Source organism: Piliocolobus tephrosceles, chromosome 10 (genome assembly GCF_002776525.5).
Source record: "Piliocolobus tephrosceles isolate RC106 chromosome 10, ASM277652v3, whole genome shotgun sequence".
Classification (NCBI taxonomy): Eukaryota; Metazoa; Chordata; class Mammalia; order Primates; family Cercopithecidae; genus Piliocolobus; species Piliocolobus tephrosceles.
Window position 1 is genome coordinate 116,090,368 of NC_045443.1, and position 16,127 is coordinate 116,106,494.

The window sequence follows — 16,127 nt, forward strand, 5'->3', positions numbered from 1 at the left end:
GTTTTTTTTTTTTTTTTTTTGAGACGGAGTCTCGCTCTGCTGCCCAGGCTGGAGTGCAATGGCCAGATCTCAGCTCACTGCAAGCTCCGCCTCCCGGGTTTACGCCATTCGCCTGCCTCAGCCTCCCAAGTAGCTGGGACTACAGGCGCTCGCCACGTCGCCCGGCTAGTTTTTTGTATTTTTTAGTAGAGACGGGGTTTCACCGTGTTAGCCAGGATGGTCTCGATCTCCTGACCTCGTGATCCGCCCATCTCGGCCTCCCAAAGTGCTGGGATTACAGGCTTGAGCCACCGCGCCTGGCCTTGTAGGTGGTTTTTGTCCCATTTTAAGTTTGTTTCTTTTGGTATTCTGTGCTAGGATTGGGAGGGTCCTCTTGTTATTTTCCCCAAGTATTGTTTCTATAAGAATTTAGAGAAAAGGCACACTTTTGATTAGTTGTATACAGTAAATGTATTCATTCAACAAAAATGAATTAAGCACCTGCTACATCTAAGCACTGTGAGCAGTGTAAAGTCATGTAACGCATTGCTTTGACTTGAGGAAACTTGGTGTTTCATTGACAAAAGATACCACATGTGTAAAGTTAAGGAAGACCGAGTTAAAGAACCATGCAGAAAGTAAGATGTGACAACTGTTTAAAGTGTGTAAACATCAATTCCTGAGATTACAGGAAATCTCGTGTATGTGTTGAGTTTTTAACGCTCATGATCGCCCAGCAGTTTGGGTGCCAGCAGAGTCCTTGTTCCTGCGATGGTAGAGTAATGATGGGTTTTAGAATGAGGGTGGGGTGCCATTCCTCATTCTGCCGTCATCTTTCATTCTGGGCCAGTGACTCTCCAACCCTTGACTATCTCTCCTCAGTGAGAAGCTGCCCAGTGCATACCAACAGATAGAAAAGGGCTGAAGTGTGTGTGGGCGCTGAGAAAGTAGAGCCCCAGCTATTAGCTCTCTGCCTTTCCACCTCCTGCCTCTCCCTGCTGTTACCCCCATTCTACTCTGAGTTCCTGAAGCTCCTCCTTGAGATGTCTTGAAAATCCGCAGCCGGTTGCTCTTCCTAGACTTCCCCTTTAGCAGATAAAGAAGGTGGCATTTGTGGAAAGAGGTGGTTTTAGGTTCAGATCCTGCCTCCTCACTTTAGATGTGATCCTTTAAGCAGAATATTTGCTCTTGAAACCTCAATTTCCCCATCTATAGAGGGGAATATTAATACCTCATGGAATTGGCATAAGATGGAAATAAGGAAAGAAAATGGATGTGAGTCATATTTCTGAAGTTAGAACAGCAGAGTGAGTATTGAGTTGTTTTTCTTCATTCTGCTCAGACTGTCAATCATGTCCTCGCGTGTTCTTTCTTTCTTTCTTTTTTTTTTTTGAGATAGAGTCTTACTCTGTCGCCCAGGCTGGAGTGTGGTGGTGCTGTCTCAGCTCACTGCAACCTCCGCCTCCCGGGTTCAAGGGATTCTCGTGCCTCAGCCTCCTGAGTTGCTGGAATTACAGGCGCCTGCCACCACACCTGGCTAATTTTGTAATTTTAGTAGAGATAGGGTTTCACCGTGTTGGCCAGGCTGGTCTCGAATTCCTGACCTCAGGTGATCCGCCCAGCTCGCCTTGGCCTCCCAAAGTGTTAGGATTACAGGCATGAGCCAGTGTGCCCGGCCCTCGTGTGTTCTTTCACATTTCTCTCTCCTAGGTAAAAATGCAGAAGAGCTCCTCAATCAGTCACGACTTGAGCTTTAAAAAGCACATTCTTTGCAGAGATGATCCACCTGCTTTAGTGGTGTCTGGCTGCTGTAACTAATACAACTACCACCTCTAAGTGCTAATTGTCATTTTAACTTGTTGGTGCGAGGCATGATTTCTCGGAATGGCACAGGACTCCAGCTGTCTGGCCCACTTGTGCATGGTACGGGTCTGAAGTTGTTACAGGAATGATCACGTTGGGTTGGGTGTGCCTGGGTTCCTATGCCCAGCGATTCCCAGTGCCAAAGTGGGTAGTATTTTGGGGGCTAAACAAATAATGAGTGGCTTGTCCCTTTCCTCATTAATTTTCTCTGTCAACAACTATTAATCAACATGTGGGCTTTTAATCTGCGGTTCCTGGAACTGTCAGCATTCTGTGGAGTTTGTATATGTGCTTTTTTCTGGGGAAGGGATTCATAGCATTTGCCAGGTTTACAAAGGGGCCCATAGTAGACTGAGAATAGCACCCCCTGGAGAATCTTTGTGGACTGTATGCACAGCCCCGTGTCACCCAGGAAAGAGTAGAAGCCATGAAGTGGTTTTGCTTCAAGTTGTTGCGGGTTTGTAGACAGATTTGTACTCTATTGTAAATCTGGTGGTGAGGGGAGCTGCTAGGTAATGGTTACTAATCATCCGGCACATGGTAGGTGTTACTAAGTTGTTGGGTGCTGTTAGATGGGTGCTTTAAGGCATCTGAAGGGCATGATGTGTGAAGAGTCAGCAGGAAAGGCCTTAGGAGGGGGCCGCATTCAGTCAGGAACTTAGGAATGTGAATAGGAGATCAGAGGGCATTGCGGGGGCAGACATCAGTGTGAGCAGAACTTGGCGACCTGACAGTGAAGCCCCAGGTGTGCCTGGAGCCTCTGTCCTGTGGATTATCTGTGAAGGTCCTTCCTTACCACACATACCCTTCATATGGTGCTTTAAAAAGGGGGTCTTGGCCGGATGTAGTGGCTCACGCCTGTAATCCCAGCACTCTGGGAGCTGAGGCCGGTGGATCACCTGAGGTCAGGAGTTCAACACCAGCCTGGCCAACATGGTGAAACCCTGTCTCTACTAAAAATACAAAAATTAGCCAGGCGTGGTGGTTCGTGCCTTTAATCCCAGCTACTTGGGAGGCTGAAGCAGTAGAATTGCTTGAACCCAGGAGGTGGAGGTTGCTGTGAGTCAAGGTCATGCCACTGCACTCCAGCCTGGGTGACAGAGTGAGACTCTCTCAAAAAAACCAACCCCACCAAAAACCCAGGGCTCTCCATCCCCCAGGCTGCAGAACACTGGGCTGCCTCCCTTCACCCGATGCCTGCCCCCTGCCCTGTCCCAGTCCGCCGAAGAATTGTCTTCCACCCAACTGGTCCCTGGTGCCAAAAACATTGGGGGTGACCACTGCTTTAAAGCATCATATCCACTCTGTTTCTGGAGTAATTGCATTATTTCTTCTTGACCCATCCTGCTACTGTGGGGACTGTTGGCGGGTGGACTGAGTGAAAGAAGGGATAAGTTTATTTTGCCAGGGGAGTTTCGTTCCTGCTGCACGTTTTTTACCCTCAGGTGGAACTGCCACAGCTGGTATGTTCAGGGCCACATTTTTTTTTTTTGACCAGGTTTCGCCCTGTCACCCAGGCTGTAGTACAGTGGCACAATCTTGGCTCACTGCAACCTCTGCCACTCAGATTCAAGTGAGTCTCCTGCCTGCCTCAGCCTCTCGAGTAGTTGGGATTACAGGCGCCTGCCACCATGCCTGGCTAATTTTTGTATTTTTAGTAGAGAAGGGTTTCGCCATGTTGGCAGGCTGGCAAGGCCACATTTTAACTAGACTTGAGTACTTCATGCGTCCTTTTCCTTCGTGTATATCAACATTTCGCTGATGAAAACTTTTGCTCTGTGTAACATGCTTTCAGAAAGCAATTACTGCTTCTAAATGAATGCTAACATCACTGTCTAGAAAGGTGGCACAGCCTAGCAAATCTAATTATACTTTTTATCTCTTGCAGAACTCTTCCTCCAGCTGGAAGTAAGTACCACAGATCTTTTGGGTTTGCAGGTCCTTTCTGAGACTGGAATCTTGCAGTCCTGATCTGGTGGCTTTTCCTTCTATCACCAAGTAGATAGTTTGGAAGCCTTCACCACTGTTCTGTTTGACTAAAGGACATTTGGTCTCAGCTCAGACATCCTGTCTGGTCATTTGTTGTTGAGCAGCCTCTGCTTATCACAGGGGAATAAGGAATACTTACCCCTCACTGCTTATTGACTTTTATCCCGCATTAGAGCTCTTTGCAAGTCTCTGAGTTATAACGGCCTAATAGTTTGATATTGGTCCTTGAAACCGTTCAATCTCTGAATCGGCTCAGCCGTTCTGTTTTACAGCTGCAACTCTCTGGGCCGGTGAAAAAAGACAGATTTCTAATTTTTCCTTTCATTCTATGGACACCTGAGTGCTGATTCTGTGTCAGACTCTGTGCTGTGATCCAGAGATGAGGGCCTGTATCTTTAATGATGTACTGCTCCCAGGGTGGCTAGCATGTGTGTGGGGGTTACTTTTGGAGAAAGTCGTGGTTTTTCGGAGCCACATTATTGGAACCCACTTTCCTTAAATCAGTTTGATGCCCATAGTCACTCAGCTGGAAGGATCACGTGATCGAGCCTGAAGGTATACTCAAGTGAGGTACACACATCCCTAGCCCACCACAGGCCCCGATGTCACTCACTACAACGGTGAGATTTGAAAAGCAGAGGCATATACAACTTTTGTCTTAGTATAATATCAATATTTGTGTACTTTGGGGTTCAGACACTTACTAAATGATGTTCCATTCTTTTGCTGTATCAAAAATAATAGTAACTTATGCTATCTGGCCTCAATATCTTGTGATTATGTTTTGAATATACACAATGTAGAATCTCCTATTTCCCTTTGAAGCTGTAACTTTATGAGTGATTATTTACTCCCTTTGAGAAATGTGTTTTAGTATAAAATATAGGATGTGGAAGAGAGAAAAATATCTGAGTAGCAAGTGAAGTGTACTCAAAAATGAGCGAAAGTCACGTGGGTCCGATTGTACACATTCACTGGAGAGCTTGCTCTCAGACACGCCGTTACTGCAAGTGTGTGTGAGAGGGAAACTCTGTGTGTCATGTTTCTAGCAAAGGTGTTTTCTTTGCTGTTGAGGACAGGGCTAGACTTTGAGTTGGAGCCATGGCTTCCAGGGCCGTGTACTCCCCAGCCTGTGTTTCTCTTTTGCTCAGACTGAACAAGTGGAACGAAATTACATTAAAGAAAAGAAGGCAGCAGTGAAAGAATTTGAAGACAAGAAGGTTGAGCTGAAAGAGAACCTGATTGCTGAGCTAGAAGAAAAGAAGAAAATGATTGAAAACGAAAAGCTGACAATGGAACTGACTGGAGGTAGGAAAGCCCTATGGGGTGGGATCCTGGGGGTCCTGAGCGGGGCTGTGAAGGGCTGTTCCAGTTACTTTTGTCTTACATCTCAAGAGCAGAGCAAGGTGGAGAGTGGGTTTTGACCTTATAGATGAGAGTTCCTCCTCCACCTTCTGTTGGCTGTGTGACCTTGGTCAAGCTGCTTAACTTCTCTGAGTCTATTTTCTCCTCTGTGTAATGGGGCTGATCATACTCTCTCACAGGATTGTGGTTAGACATATGAGTGCCTAGTACAGTGTCCTGTGCACAGCAGGTGTTCAATAGTTGCTAGACTTTTAATAGTAATGGCAAGCTCTGGCTTAGGCTCTACTTAATTCCTGGGTCCGCTGCCATTTGTATCTTGGTTATGTCCCCACATTGCTTACCCAAGTCCCCCGTGGTGATGGGAATCCCTCTGCTTTGTTTTTTTCCAGTCTGCCTTAATTACAGAAGAGGTATTGTCTTCCTTTGACCTAGATGTAAGAACAAAAGCTTTTGGCTCTATCTTCTGTGCTATTAGATCTCTCCTGCCAGGTGTTACTGTGAACATTTCAGAAAGGCTTGCTATGATTCCAACAGGATAGCTGAACAACTATTTTCCCATGAAGGTAGGAAAGTTACATGAGACTCAGAGCCAATCCCTTTCTAACCTTCTAGGATTTAGTAATCCACATATGGGAACTCAGCAGGTTGTAGGCAGGTTTCAGGGAGAAACAATATGGGCCGACTCTTCTGTTGCCATATGTAGACTGATGATTCCTAGAAGGATATAGGGAATTGGCGTGAACTCGCTATTTTGGAACTTGGCAAATCCTGCAAGGCAAGTCAGTGGTGAGTGTGTCACTTGGATATGGAGGTGGCATGCCTTTCTGTACATCCCCAAATTTAACTCTTACAATTCAGAAAGTGCCGGGGCTCTGGCGTGTCTGATTGTAGCAGGGTTCCATAGGAAATGCATGCAGTGTTTTTGTGGACATTCTCAGGGCTGACTTTGAAATCAAAAGTAGCCAGTTAAGATCTTTGTTCCCCTCTGTATATTCCTGGTGTTGTGAACCAGCTTGGCCTTCTGACTGACACAGACTTCTGGCTCCAGTCCTCATGGTACACTTAAGAGAATGTGGTTGTGCCTGAGGTGGGGTCTGACTTTTGAAAAATCTCTCCTCTGTTAGCTTCCTCGTAGAAAGACTTGGCAAAAGAAGTGAGCTCCTTGAAGGCCTCTGAAAGCAGCTCAGAAATGGTTTTTTTTTTTTTTTTTTTTTTTTTGTGAGAATGGATGCCAAAACACAGCTTCAGGCAATATAGTCTTATTCTTGTGGAAGTGCTTATTTAATTAGACCAGTAGTACCGTGGTACCTTGTCTGGTACCAGTCTGCCTACCGGCTTTTGGACCTGCACACCATTTCCTTTGATAGTGGCTGTGACTGGCATCGATGCCTCATCGCTGTCTGCTAGAGCCACCAGATGTTTGGGAGCCTTCATTAGGCTAGTGGGAAATATTATCCGTTTATAGCTGCTCCCTTTCCATCTGTGGGGAAGGGTATCATTACCTTACCTGTGATTTGGCATCCTAATTATTGACAAGCAATTGATATTGTTTGGTCAGGCAGTTTTACAGCCAGAATCTTAACTGGGACAGGAGGCATCCTCAGTGACTTGAGGCTGAGCCTGCCAAGGTAGAAAAGACAAATAAATGCAGGGAAATCATTTGTAACGCAATAAAATTGATTACAGAAGTGTTTAAAGCTAGCCATGGGCATTAAAGGTACGGATGTCCTTCCTCAAGCCATTTGGTACCCTTGGTATGGAAAGCACTGCCAAGGTAATGATGGAGTGTTGGAAGACAAGGCGCTGGAGCTAGAAGGGTAATTAGCATTTCCACAGATGGTGCTGCTATGGTGTTGGATTAAAGGCTTGATTTCATTCCTCTAATTGAGTGACTTAGTTCACCTTTGTGGATTGATGCCCAATATCATTGTTGCCCAGCTCTGCCCTGAAAAGATACTTTTTAAAGTCTCCGTTTTTGGTTCGACATGAACATCTCTTGAAAAGCAAAGTAGGATGAGAGGCTGATGAGAAGCTTGGTCCAAATAACCCACCGGAAACGGGTGTATTTGGCGACCTGCTCATTCCCACCCTGACTTAAAGCGTTTACAAACCTCCGTAGGAATTGGCAAGAGGTACTGTTTACCGCCCAAATCTCTTGTGGAAAACTTAGGGAAACTTGGTTGTTCAGGCAGAAATGAGTGATTGTACATAGAGAAGCTAGGATGAATTATAGTCAGTGCAGCGCAGCTTCAATGTGTTAGGTCAATGGGGTCTTAATAAAATGCGGATTCTGTTTCAGGGGCTTTGGAGTGGAGGCTGAGATCCTGCATTTCTTTCTTTTTTTTTTTAATTTAATTTTTTTTTTTTTGGGACGAAGTCTCACTGTCGCCCAGGCTGGAGTGCAGTGGTGCAGTCTCAGCTCCTGTATTCAAGTGATTCTCCTGCCTCAGCCTCCCAGGTAGCTGGGATTACAGGCATCCACCACCATGCCTAGCTAATTTTTGTATTGTTAGAGACAGGGTTTCACCATGTTGGCCAGGCTGGTCTCGAACTCCTGACCTCAGGTGATCCACCCGCCTCAGCCCCCCAAAGTGCTGGGATTATAGGTATGAGCCACCGCGCACAGCCGAGATCCTATATTTCTGACCACCTTCCCCGGGGGTCACTGCTTCTGCAGGCCAGAGCACACCAGTAGTGAGGTTATAGATACACTTGCCTGAGGGTGAGATTTCTCTGAAGCAGAGGCCAAGACTACAAGTAATCCAAATATTCAGTGAGAACTTTATGAGCTTTAAAATGTGGGGAGCTTTACCATTTTTAATGTGTTTTTCTTTCTCCTACTCTTCTCTCCTTTCTTCCTGTAGCTCACTACCTGCTACTTCCTTTTCTTTTGTAAGTTCCTGCTCACCAGGGGCGTCTTCCAATCCTTAGGCTTCCACAGTGAAAGCCACCTGTGACCCTAGTAAAGACTGTGAGTTTCCTTTAGAAGATGGTGGGTTCATAGGTGGTACCACAAGTCATAACAATGTCAGAATAGAAGTCCGTTTCCCAAGCACTTACACTGAGCGAAGCATTACGTAAAGATATTAGGGCTAACTTTGCAGGCTGATAGACCAGGGCTGAATCCTGGCACTGTCACAGATTCAATTCTGAGGTAGGATTTTCTCATTTGGCCAGGGGATGATAGAACCTTCTGCAGAGGGTAGCTCTGACGTGAGATGAGATAATGCCTGTAAGTTGCTTCAGAAAGTAGCTGGTTCACAGAGTGAACACTCAGGGATTGGGAAGTTGTAACCTCACTGAGTTCCTGCAGCTCCCTTTGACCTTGGGGGTATTGCTTCTGATTTTATAGATGGCAGAGGTGGCTCGGAGAAGTGGAGCCATTTGCTCACAGTCCCTCAGTGAGACAGATAGTGGTTAAGCCAGTGTGTGTCTGGCTCCAAGCATATTCTCTTCACCACCACTACTACTGACTCTGCAGATACCATAGATACATGTGGTGGCGCTGAGACTCACAAAATTAGGCTAATGGGTAAAGTCTGTGTCTTGGAAGCTGTTTTCTGGTAGAAAGCTGACATAGCTTCCTTGACTTCCCCCAAGCTTATGTGGTGTTGAGATGGAGGGCCCCTAAATAAAGTTAACAATTTGACAGGCTCATTTTTGACTCATTGATATATTTAAAGACAGGGTCTCACTCCAGTTGCCAAGGGTGGAGTGCAGTGGTGCCATCATGGCTCACTGCAGTTTGACTTCCTGAGCTCAGGTGATTCTCCTGCCTCAGCCTCCTGAATAGCTGGGATTACAGGCATGTGCCACCTTACCTGGCTCATTTTTGTGTATTATTTTTGAGACGGAGTCTTGCTCTGTCACCCAGGCTGGAGTGCAGCGGCACGATCTCGGCTCACTGCAAGCTCTGCTTCCTGGGTTCGTGCCATTCTCCTGCCTCAGCCTCCCGAGTAGCTGGGACTACAGGCACCCGCCACCACGCCCGGCTAATTTTTTGTATTTTTTTTTTTATTAGAGACAGAGTTTCACCGTGTTAACCAGGATGGTCTTGATCTCCTGACCTCATGATCTGCCAGCCTCAGCCTCCCAAAGTATTGGGATTACAGGCGTGAGCCGCCGCTCCCGGCCTTTCATTTTTGTATTTTTTGTAGAGACAGGGTTTTCCCATGTTGCCTAGGCTGGTCTTGAATTCCTGGGCTCGAGCAGTCTGCCCGACTTGGTCTCCCAAAGTACTGGGTTTACAGGCGTGAGCTACCACATCTGGCTTTTTTACTCATTTTAAAACCCTAAGATATATGTGGTTGTACTACTATAGGAGCAGTAAAGTTCACGTGTATGCAGTAGATGCTAATGAGTAGTGACTTGGGTGTCAAGACAAGGGGAAGAGGCCCCACACAAATATCTGGAGAGGGAGAATAGAAGAGGTGACCTGGATTTTGGGCGGAGCGGGCCTGTCCTCAAGATGTTCTTTCCTGGTGCTAGCATTGTGGAATCAGGTCTTTTAATGTGCTTGAGGGTGCAGAGAGGAAGGCTCGACTGGCTCGCTGTTTATTGCCTTCCCTTCATAATGGGCAACTTTGGCTTTAAGGAGATTGGTCCTTTATTCCTACTCTGATTTGGCCTCCAAAGACCTAACAATGATTCTTGTGGATTTTTTTTTTGTTTTTTGAGATGGAGTCTAGCTTTGTCGCCCAGGCTGAAGTGCAGTGGCGTGGTCTCGGCTCACCGCAACCTCCACCTCCCGGGTTCAAGTGATTCTTCTGCCTTAGCCTCCTGAGTAGCTGGGACTACAGGTGTGTGCCACCACGCCCGACTAATTTTTATACTTTTAGTAGAGATGGGGTTTCACCATGTTGGCCAGGCTGGTCTTGAACTCCTGACCTCAGGTGATCCGCCCGCCATGGCCTCCCAAAGTGCTGGAATTACAGACGTGAACCACCGTGCCCAGCCCTAACATTCATTCATATTCCCCTCCCCCACAAACCTTAGACATTCTTCTGTTACCACTGCAGCATTAATTTGCATCAATGTTGATGGCGCCCTCCATCCTGCTAGAGAAGGGCATGATGTGTGCTAGGATTGCTCTGGGCCGCTAGTCTAGCCTGTGGGTCCCTGCCCTGGTTTGGAGGTAATTGCCAATCTGCTACAATGTTTAATCTGCAGTGGATTTTCTTTCTGCCACTTATATCCCATTTCTTTTTAAAGAAAATTTCCTTTTTAAATTTAAAGTACATTTAATTTTTTGAGATAGGGTCTTGCTCTGTCACCCAGGTTGGAGTGCAGTGGCACAGTCTTGTCTCACTGCAACCTCTGCCTTCTGTGCTCAAGTGATCCACCTCAGCCTCCCAAGTAGCTGGGACTACAGGCACCTGCCACCTAGCCCGGCTAGTTTTTTGTATTTTTCTGTAGAGATGGGGTTTTGCTCTGTTGCCCAGGCTGGTCTTGTACTGCTGGGCTCAAGCGATCCACCGTCCTTGGCTCCCCAAAGTGTTGGGATTACAGGCGTCAGCCATTGCACCCAGCCTTATATTCTTTTTTTTTTTTTTTTTTTGAGACGGAGTCTCGCTTTGTCGCCGAGACTGGAGTGCAGTGGCACAATCTCGGCTCACTGCGAGCTCTGCCTCTCGGGTTCACGCCATTCTCCTGCCTCAGCCTCCCAAGTAGCTGAGACTACAGGCGCCCGCCACCATGCCTGACTAATTTTTGTATTTTTAGTAGAGACAGGGTTTTACGTTGTTAGCCAGGATGGTCTCGATCTCCTGACCTCATGATCCACCCGCCTTGGCCTCCCAAAGTGCTGAGATTACAGGCGTGAGCCACCACGCCTGGCTATATCCCATTTTTTAAGGATGCCCCTTTGAATTGCTGCAATTAATATTTTTTCCAATAGATAAATAGGAGCTTGTTTTAATAGTTAAAGTATGTTGAATTGAAGCTTTTACTGCTGTTGTACACTGTAGGCAGGTATGCTGCTGGAAATGAATAAATAGGCCTAGAGAAGTGCAGAACAAAAGGCCAGCCAGTAAACTGGTAGTTGTATGTACATTGCAGGTAATTTATCAGGAATATCTCTCCGGAGGGACTGTGCTGTAATGACTCTACCACCTAGCATTGCTTCAACCTGAGCTCCCAGTTTTTAGATGTCAGAACCAGTGCTACCTGTGGTGAGGGGTGGGGCGGGGTGGGGGTGTGCCTGTATCTGTCAGGTTTCCTAGTGAGTAGAACAGGAGGATTTGCACTATTAAAGGTCATATTGCATGGTGGTTTGGAGAGGAGTTGTACGCCTAGTCTTGTTGCTTATTTGGTGTTTTCTCTCACATACACTCTCGCAAGTCTGCTTTAAATGCTTGATGTTTAATTACATAAATAGCATCTCCACTGAAGCAAACCTATGAGGAGACCTCTGGATCAGAGAGGGGTTCTAATTTCAGCCAGTTTGAGTTTTTTTGTGGTTGGTGCATGATGTCGGAGAGGAAGACTGACTGCATCCCTGCTCAGGTGTCTTCTCTGGGGTTGTCACACTCCAGGGTCTGAACTTCAGTTCTGGAAGTTTGATTTTTGTCAGTGTAGCCAGATTGAGCGTCTTGGGACTCTTAGAGGCCAAACTCCTGGGAGACTGATGGTAGAACTCAGGATGCCAGCTCGTTGTTTACAGTGAGAAATAGAACTTCCAGGCACACTCAGACCCAGGTTGTCAGGCTCCATCCTTCTATGAAAAACCCACTTTAGAAGCCAACTAGCCAAACCTGGCTTTAGAGCAAGGTGACTTCAGTGGATAATCTTACCATGTCTGTTGGGGCTGTGACACATGTCAATCATGTCCTCAAATCATATCTTCCACCTGGCCCGTTGGCCAGGACTGCTGCCTTCTGTCTCCTCTTTCCCAGATGGAAATGGAGCCGGAGACATGCTGGTAGGTTTTAGGGGCTTCTCCAGAGTCTCTTCCTTCTGCAAAGTAGTCTTTTGGATAAAATTAATCAGATTGTTGCTGTGACCAGGCTGATAAAATAGATTTTATTATTATTATTTTTAACCATTTTGTAAGAATTTGATTATATTTTTTGGTTTGTAAGTGATACAGTTATGATTTTCAGAGTTCAGTGGCCGTGATTGGCCTTTACTTGGCTTACATCCATCATGCATTGTCCACCCTCCCCGCTCCCCAGTCTTGGCAGCCTGCAGAGCAGAGCACACTCAGCCATTCTCTTTGGCAGACAGAACATTCCATAATGTTCTCGGGCTATGTGCTTTTTCTTTGGTGCTTTCTTGGGTTGGGTGAGCTCCCTTTACACTTTATTTTCCAAATTAGGTGTCAGTGTTGTACAGCCTCACAGTTGACGTCAGCTGCTTTCGACTATGTAACTTCTTTTCAGCTCTTTGTGCCTTGAATTTTAAAAAGGATCTTTGTATAGTTTTTTCCTGCCTGAAAATATAATAATAAAAACTAGCATTGATAGAACTCCCGTTATGCCAAGCACCGTGCTAAGACTTCACGTGTATCATCACATGTAAACCTCACAGCGCACTGTGGGGGAGGCATTATGATACTTCTGTTCTCTAGACGAGGGCACTTGAGACATACAGCACTTACAAACCTGTGTTAGGCCACACAGCTGTTGCAGGGATTCAGACGCACATTTATGTGACACTCCAGGTCTTAACCATGGTGCTGTGTCACTGGCCAGTAACTAACTGGAGAAGGGCGGCACCTCAGCATAGGGTAGGAGATTTGTTTAGGGAGAAGCCTTCCCCACTTATTTCTGGTGCCGTGTGTGTGTGTGTGTGTGTGTGTGTGTGTGTGTGTGTGTGTTTATACTTCCAAGTACACTTATAAATATTCATTAATTAGGTCTTTGGTTCTTATTTTACCTCTATTCCATTCATAGAAAAACAAAATTAATACTGCCCAGCCCATTTCTCTGAAGAGCAACATGCAGAAGCCTTTTTTTTTTTTTTTTTTTTTTTAATTTTTTGTGGCACATGTATGGCATGCTCTAAGATCCTGCACACTGCTTGGTAGAATTCGCTGAAGCTGCCCTGCCTGCTCTGCTTATTGTGTGCATAATCACAAATTGACCTCATCCCATGATCAGGCTTGACCTCTTCTACCCATTCTGCGCAAAACATTATGCACCCCTACTGGGCCAGACTCTTGCTAGGTGTTGGGGTGAAATTCAGACATCCAAAGGGGGTAGGTAATGACCTGTACACAGTGGCACTTGGTCTACTTGAGGTTTGTATAGATGCTCTGGTTACTTGGAGGATGGAATGAGTCTCTGCCTTTGAAAGCTGTCACAGAAGGGAGAGTATTGAAGTGACTCTCAAGGGGTATTATGTAGGAGTTTGCTGGGCAAAAAAGAGGAGGGTAGGCAGAGGACAGCCATGCAAAGACTTGAAGGCATAAAGTCTGGTGTCTTTGGGTAACAGGATAGCTAAAGGCTTGCACACAGTGTAAGCGTGAATGAAGAAGAAGGGAGGAAGACCAGAAATGAGGCCTGGCTTTATCCTGTGGAGAGTGGTGAGCCACTGAAATATTTAGTAAGAAGATGGCTGGGTGTGGTGACTCACGCCTGTAATCCCAGCACTTTGGGAGGCTGAGGAGGGCAGATCACTTGAGGTCAGGAGTTTGAGACCAGCCTGATCAACATGGTGAAACCCCATCTCTACTAAAAATACAAAAAATTAGTTGGGTGTGGTGGCGCAGGCCTGTAGTCCCAGCTACTTGGGAGGCTGAGGCATGGGACTCGTTTGAACCTGGGAGGCGAAGGTTGCAGTGAATGAACATCGTGCCACTGCACTCCAGCCTGGGTGACAGAGTGAGGCCCTGTCTCAAAAAAAAAAATCAAAAAAGAAATGTTTAGTAACAAGAGTGATATGCAAAACGATCTGATTTGTGTCTCAAAGATCACTTTGAGGGAGGGGAGGATGGACAGGACATGGGAAAGAACACTGAAGGCCATGGAGGTAATCAGTGGAAGGATGAAGGCATGAAGTGGAGGCAGAACCAACATAGCTGGTGAACCTCATGCCTGGGTGAAGGAAGACAAGTCACAGATGACAGATTTGTTCTTACATGGAAGAAGGGTTAGGTTGCATGCCCCTGAGACACAGGAAAAGAGGCAACCTTGGGAGGGGAAATGAGGAGAACTGAGTTCGTGCGGGGCCTGGAGAATATGTGGTATCAGGTATCTATTGCCATGCAGAGGGATGTGTGGAGCTGGAACTGGTGATTGCAGATTGGTTGGGATACAGTCTGAAAGGAACTGACTGGACCCCAAAGATCACCAGTATTCAGGGAGCAGACAAGTGAAAAAGGACCCCGAGGAGGCAGGTTCACCTCCTTGTGCACCATGGCTTGGGAGGAGCGATTCGAACACATGGGGAGTCAGCAGCAGTGTGAGACCACAGAGAGGAGTGCAGAAGGGAAAGAGGCTTTTATTGTGAGCCCTCATTGTGTCTTCTTGATAGTCAATAGTTAAAAAAAGGTTATAAAAGAAAAAAAGTCTGAGTCTATAAATGAAAACTTCATATAAAAACATTGGCACTGAGGCCAGTGGCCTCTAAAAGAGCCTTTTATACCCGTGGACTTCGGCACACCCACCCTCCGTGGGAACTGCAGAGATTAGCTGAGATGACCTTCAGGTTCCTTCCTATCCCGGGAGCCTGCGCCTCTGGGCTTCTTAATTTGAGGGAGAGGAGGAATATCCCCTAGGATATGAGGGTGCTGGAGAGATGCCCACAGTGGCTGTAATTTACGCTTGACAGCAGGGCTGCATTTCTGAGAGGGGTGTGCACTTAGGGCAGGTGGTCTGAATCTTCCAAGCATAAACACTTCCTAAAATCTAATGGGGTGTCTGGCTACAACCATGTGTAGAACAAACATCCCCAGTAAAACAGTTCTGACTGGGTGGCTGGGGGGCAGATATTCTTATACTATAGAAATTCTTACTGACTTCAAGTGGGAGTTGGATAGATTTAACCATTCCATTCTTGTCACAGATTCTATGGAGGTGAAACCTATCATGACCAGAAAGTTGCGGAGGCGACCGAATGATCCCGTCCCCATCCCAGACAAGAGGAGGAAACCTGCTCCAGATATCCATTTACATCAAGCTGTGACCGCCTTTCTTAAGACTGTGGAATCCTATGTTTATCCATTTGCTAGGGTATACATGGCCGTTGTCCTACAGAAATAGTAATATTTAATTGGAAAACGTGGAAAATGTTTGTCCAGGGGTTAGGGGTTGCTCATTTTGTGGGAGTCCTCATTTGCTACTGCTTTTGGTGGGAGAGATGTATAGAGAGTTGTGATTTGGAAAGGTGCTTTGCGTGCAAAGTTCAGCCTGGTTTTAATGCTAACATCCAGATTCAGGGGCATCTGAAAACCTGATGTGCCTTAATTTTTTCACCTGTAATTTTCCACCTTCCAACCGTAAAATGAAGGCAGTAATATCTACCTCTATGTACCTCCTCTGTTATCTATGTCCGTAATATAGTGGATTGCAAACTGTTTTTAAATTAAAGCAAATGAGGTTTCAGTCAGACATAAAGCAGCCCTTTCATCATAAAAATGGTAATGGAAACAGGAAAGATGGAGAAGTGTTGTTTCTGTTCCTTTCGAGGAGATGGTAAATAGCTCTCTGCCCAAAATGGCTTAGTCATTTGTGTGCCATCAGCAAAGGGCATAACTTCAGGTTGCTTCCCCTTCACAACAGGATTTAAGTTGCTGAGGGAAGATTAGCCTTACCTTGGGTGTGTGTGTTTGTGCAAGTCTTTAGATCTTTGGAACAAAAGCGCTTTATATATTCATGATGAAATTCTTATTTTTACTGTCTCCTGTGCTGTATTATTGTAGATGCCTAACGAAGCTCATTCCACCTTCTCATCCTAGCAGTGGGGGATGTGAATTCTTTTATGTATTCAAG

General features: G+C 46.0%; 1 protein-coding gene across 1 annotated transcript in view; it reads left to right on the forward strand.

Moving 5' to 3' along the window:
* Window positions 1-16,127, forward strand: part of SUDS3 (SDS3 homolog, SIN3A corepressor complex component) — a 42,789-nt gene that overhangs the window by 10,961 nt on the left and 15,701 nt on the right. The window contains exons 5-7 of the mRNA XM_023204495.1: window positions 3,731-3,750; window positions 4,983-5,139; window positions 15,202-15,297. Of these exons, the coding sequence (XP_023060263.1) occupies window positions 3,731-3,750; window positions 4,983-5,139; window positions 15,202-15,297 (273 nt within the window). The remainder of the gene's footprint in view (window positions 1-3,730; window positions 3,751-4,982; window positions 5,140-15,201; window positions 15,298-16,127) is intronic.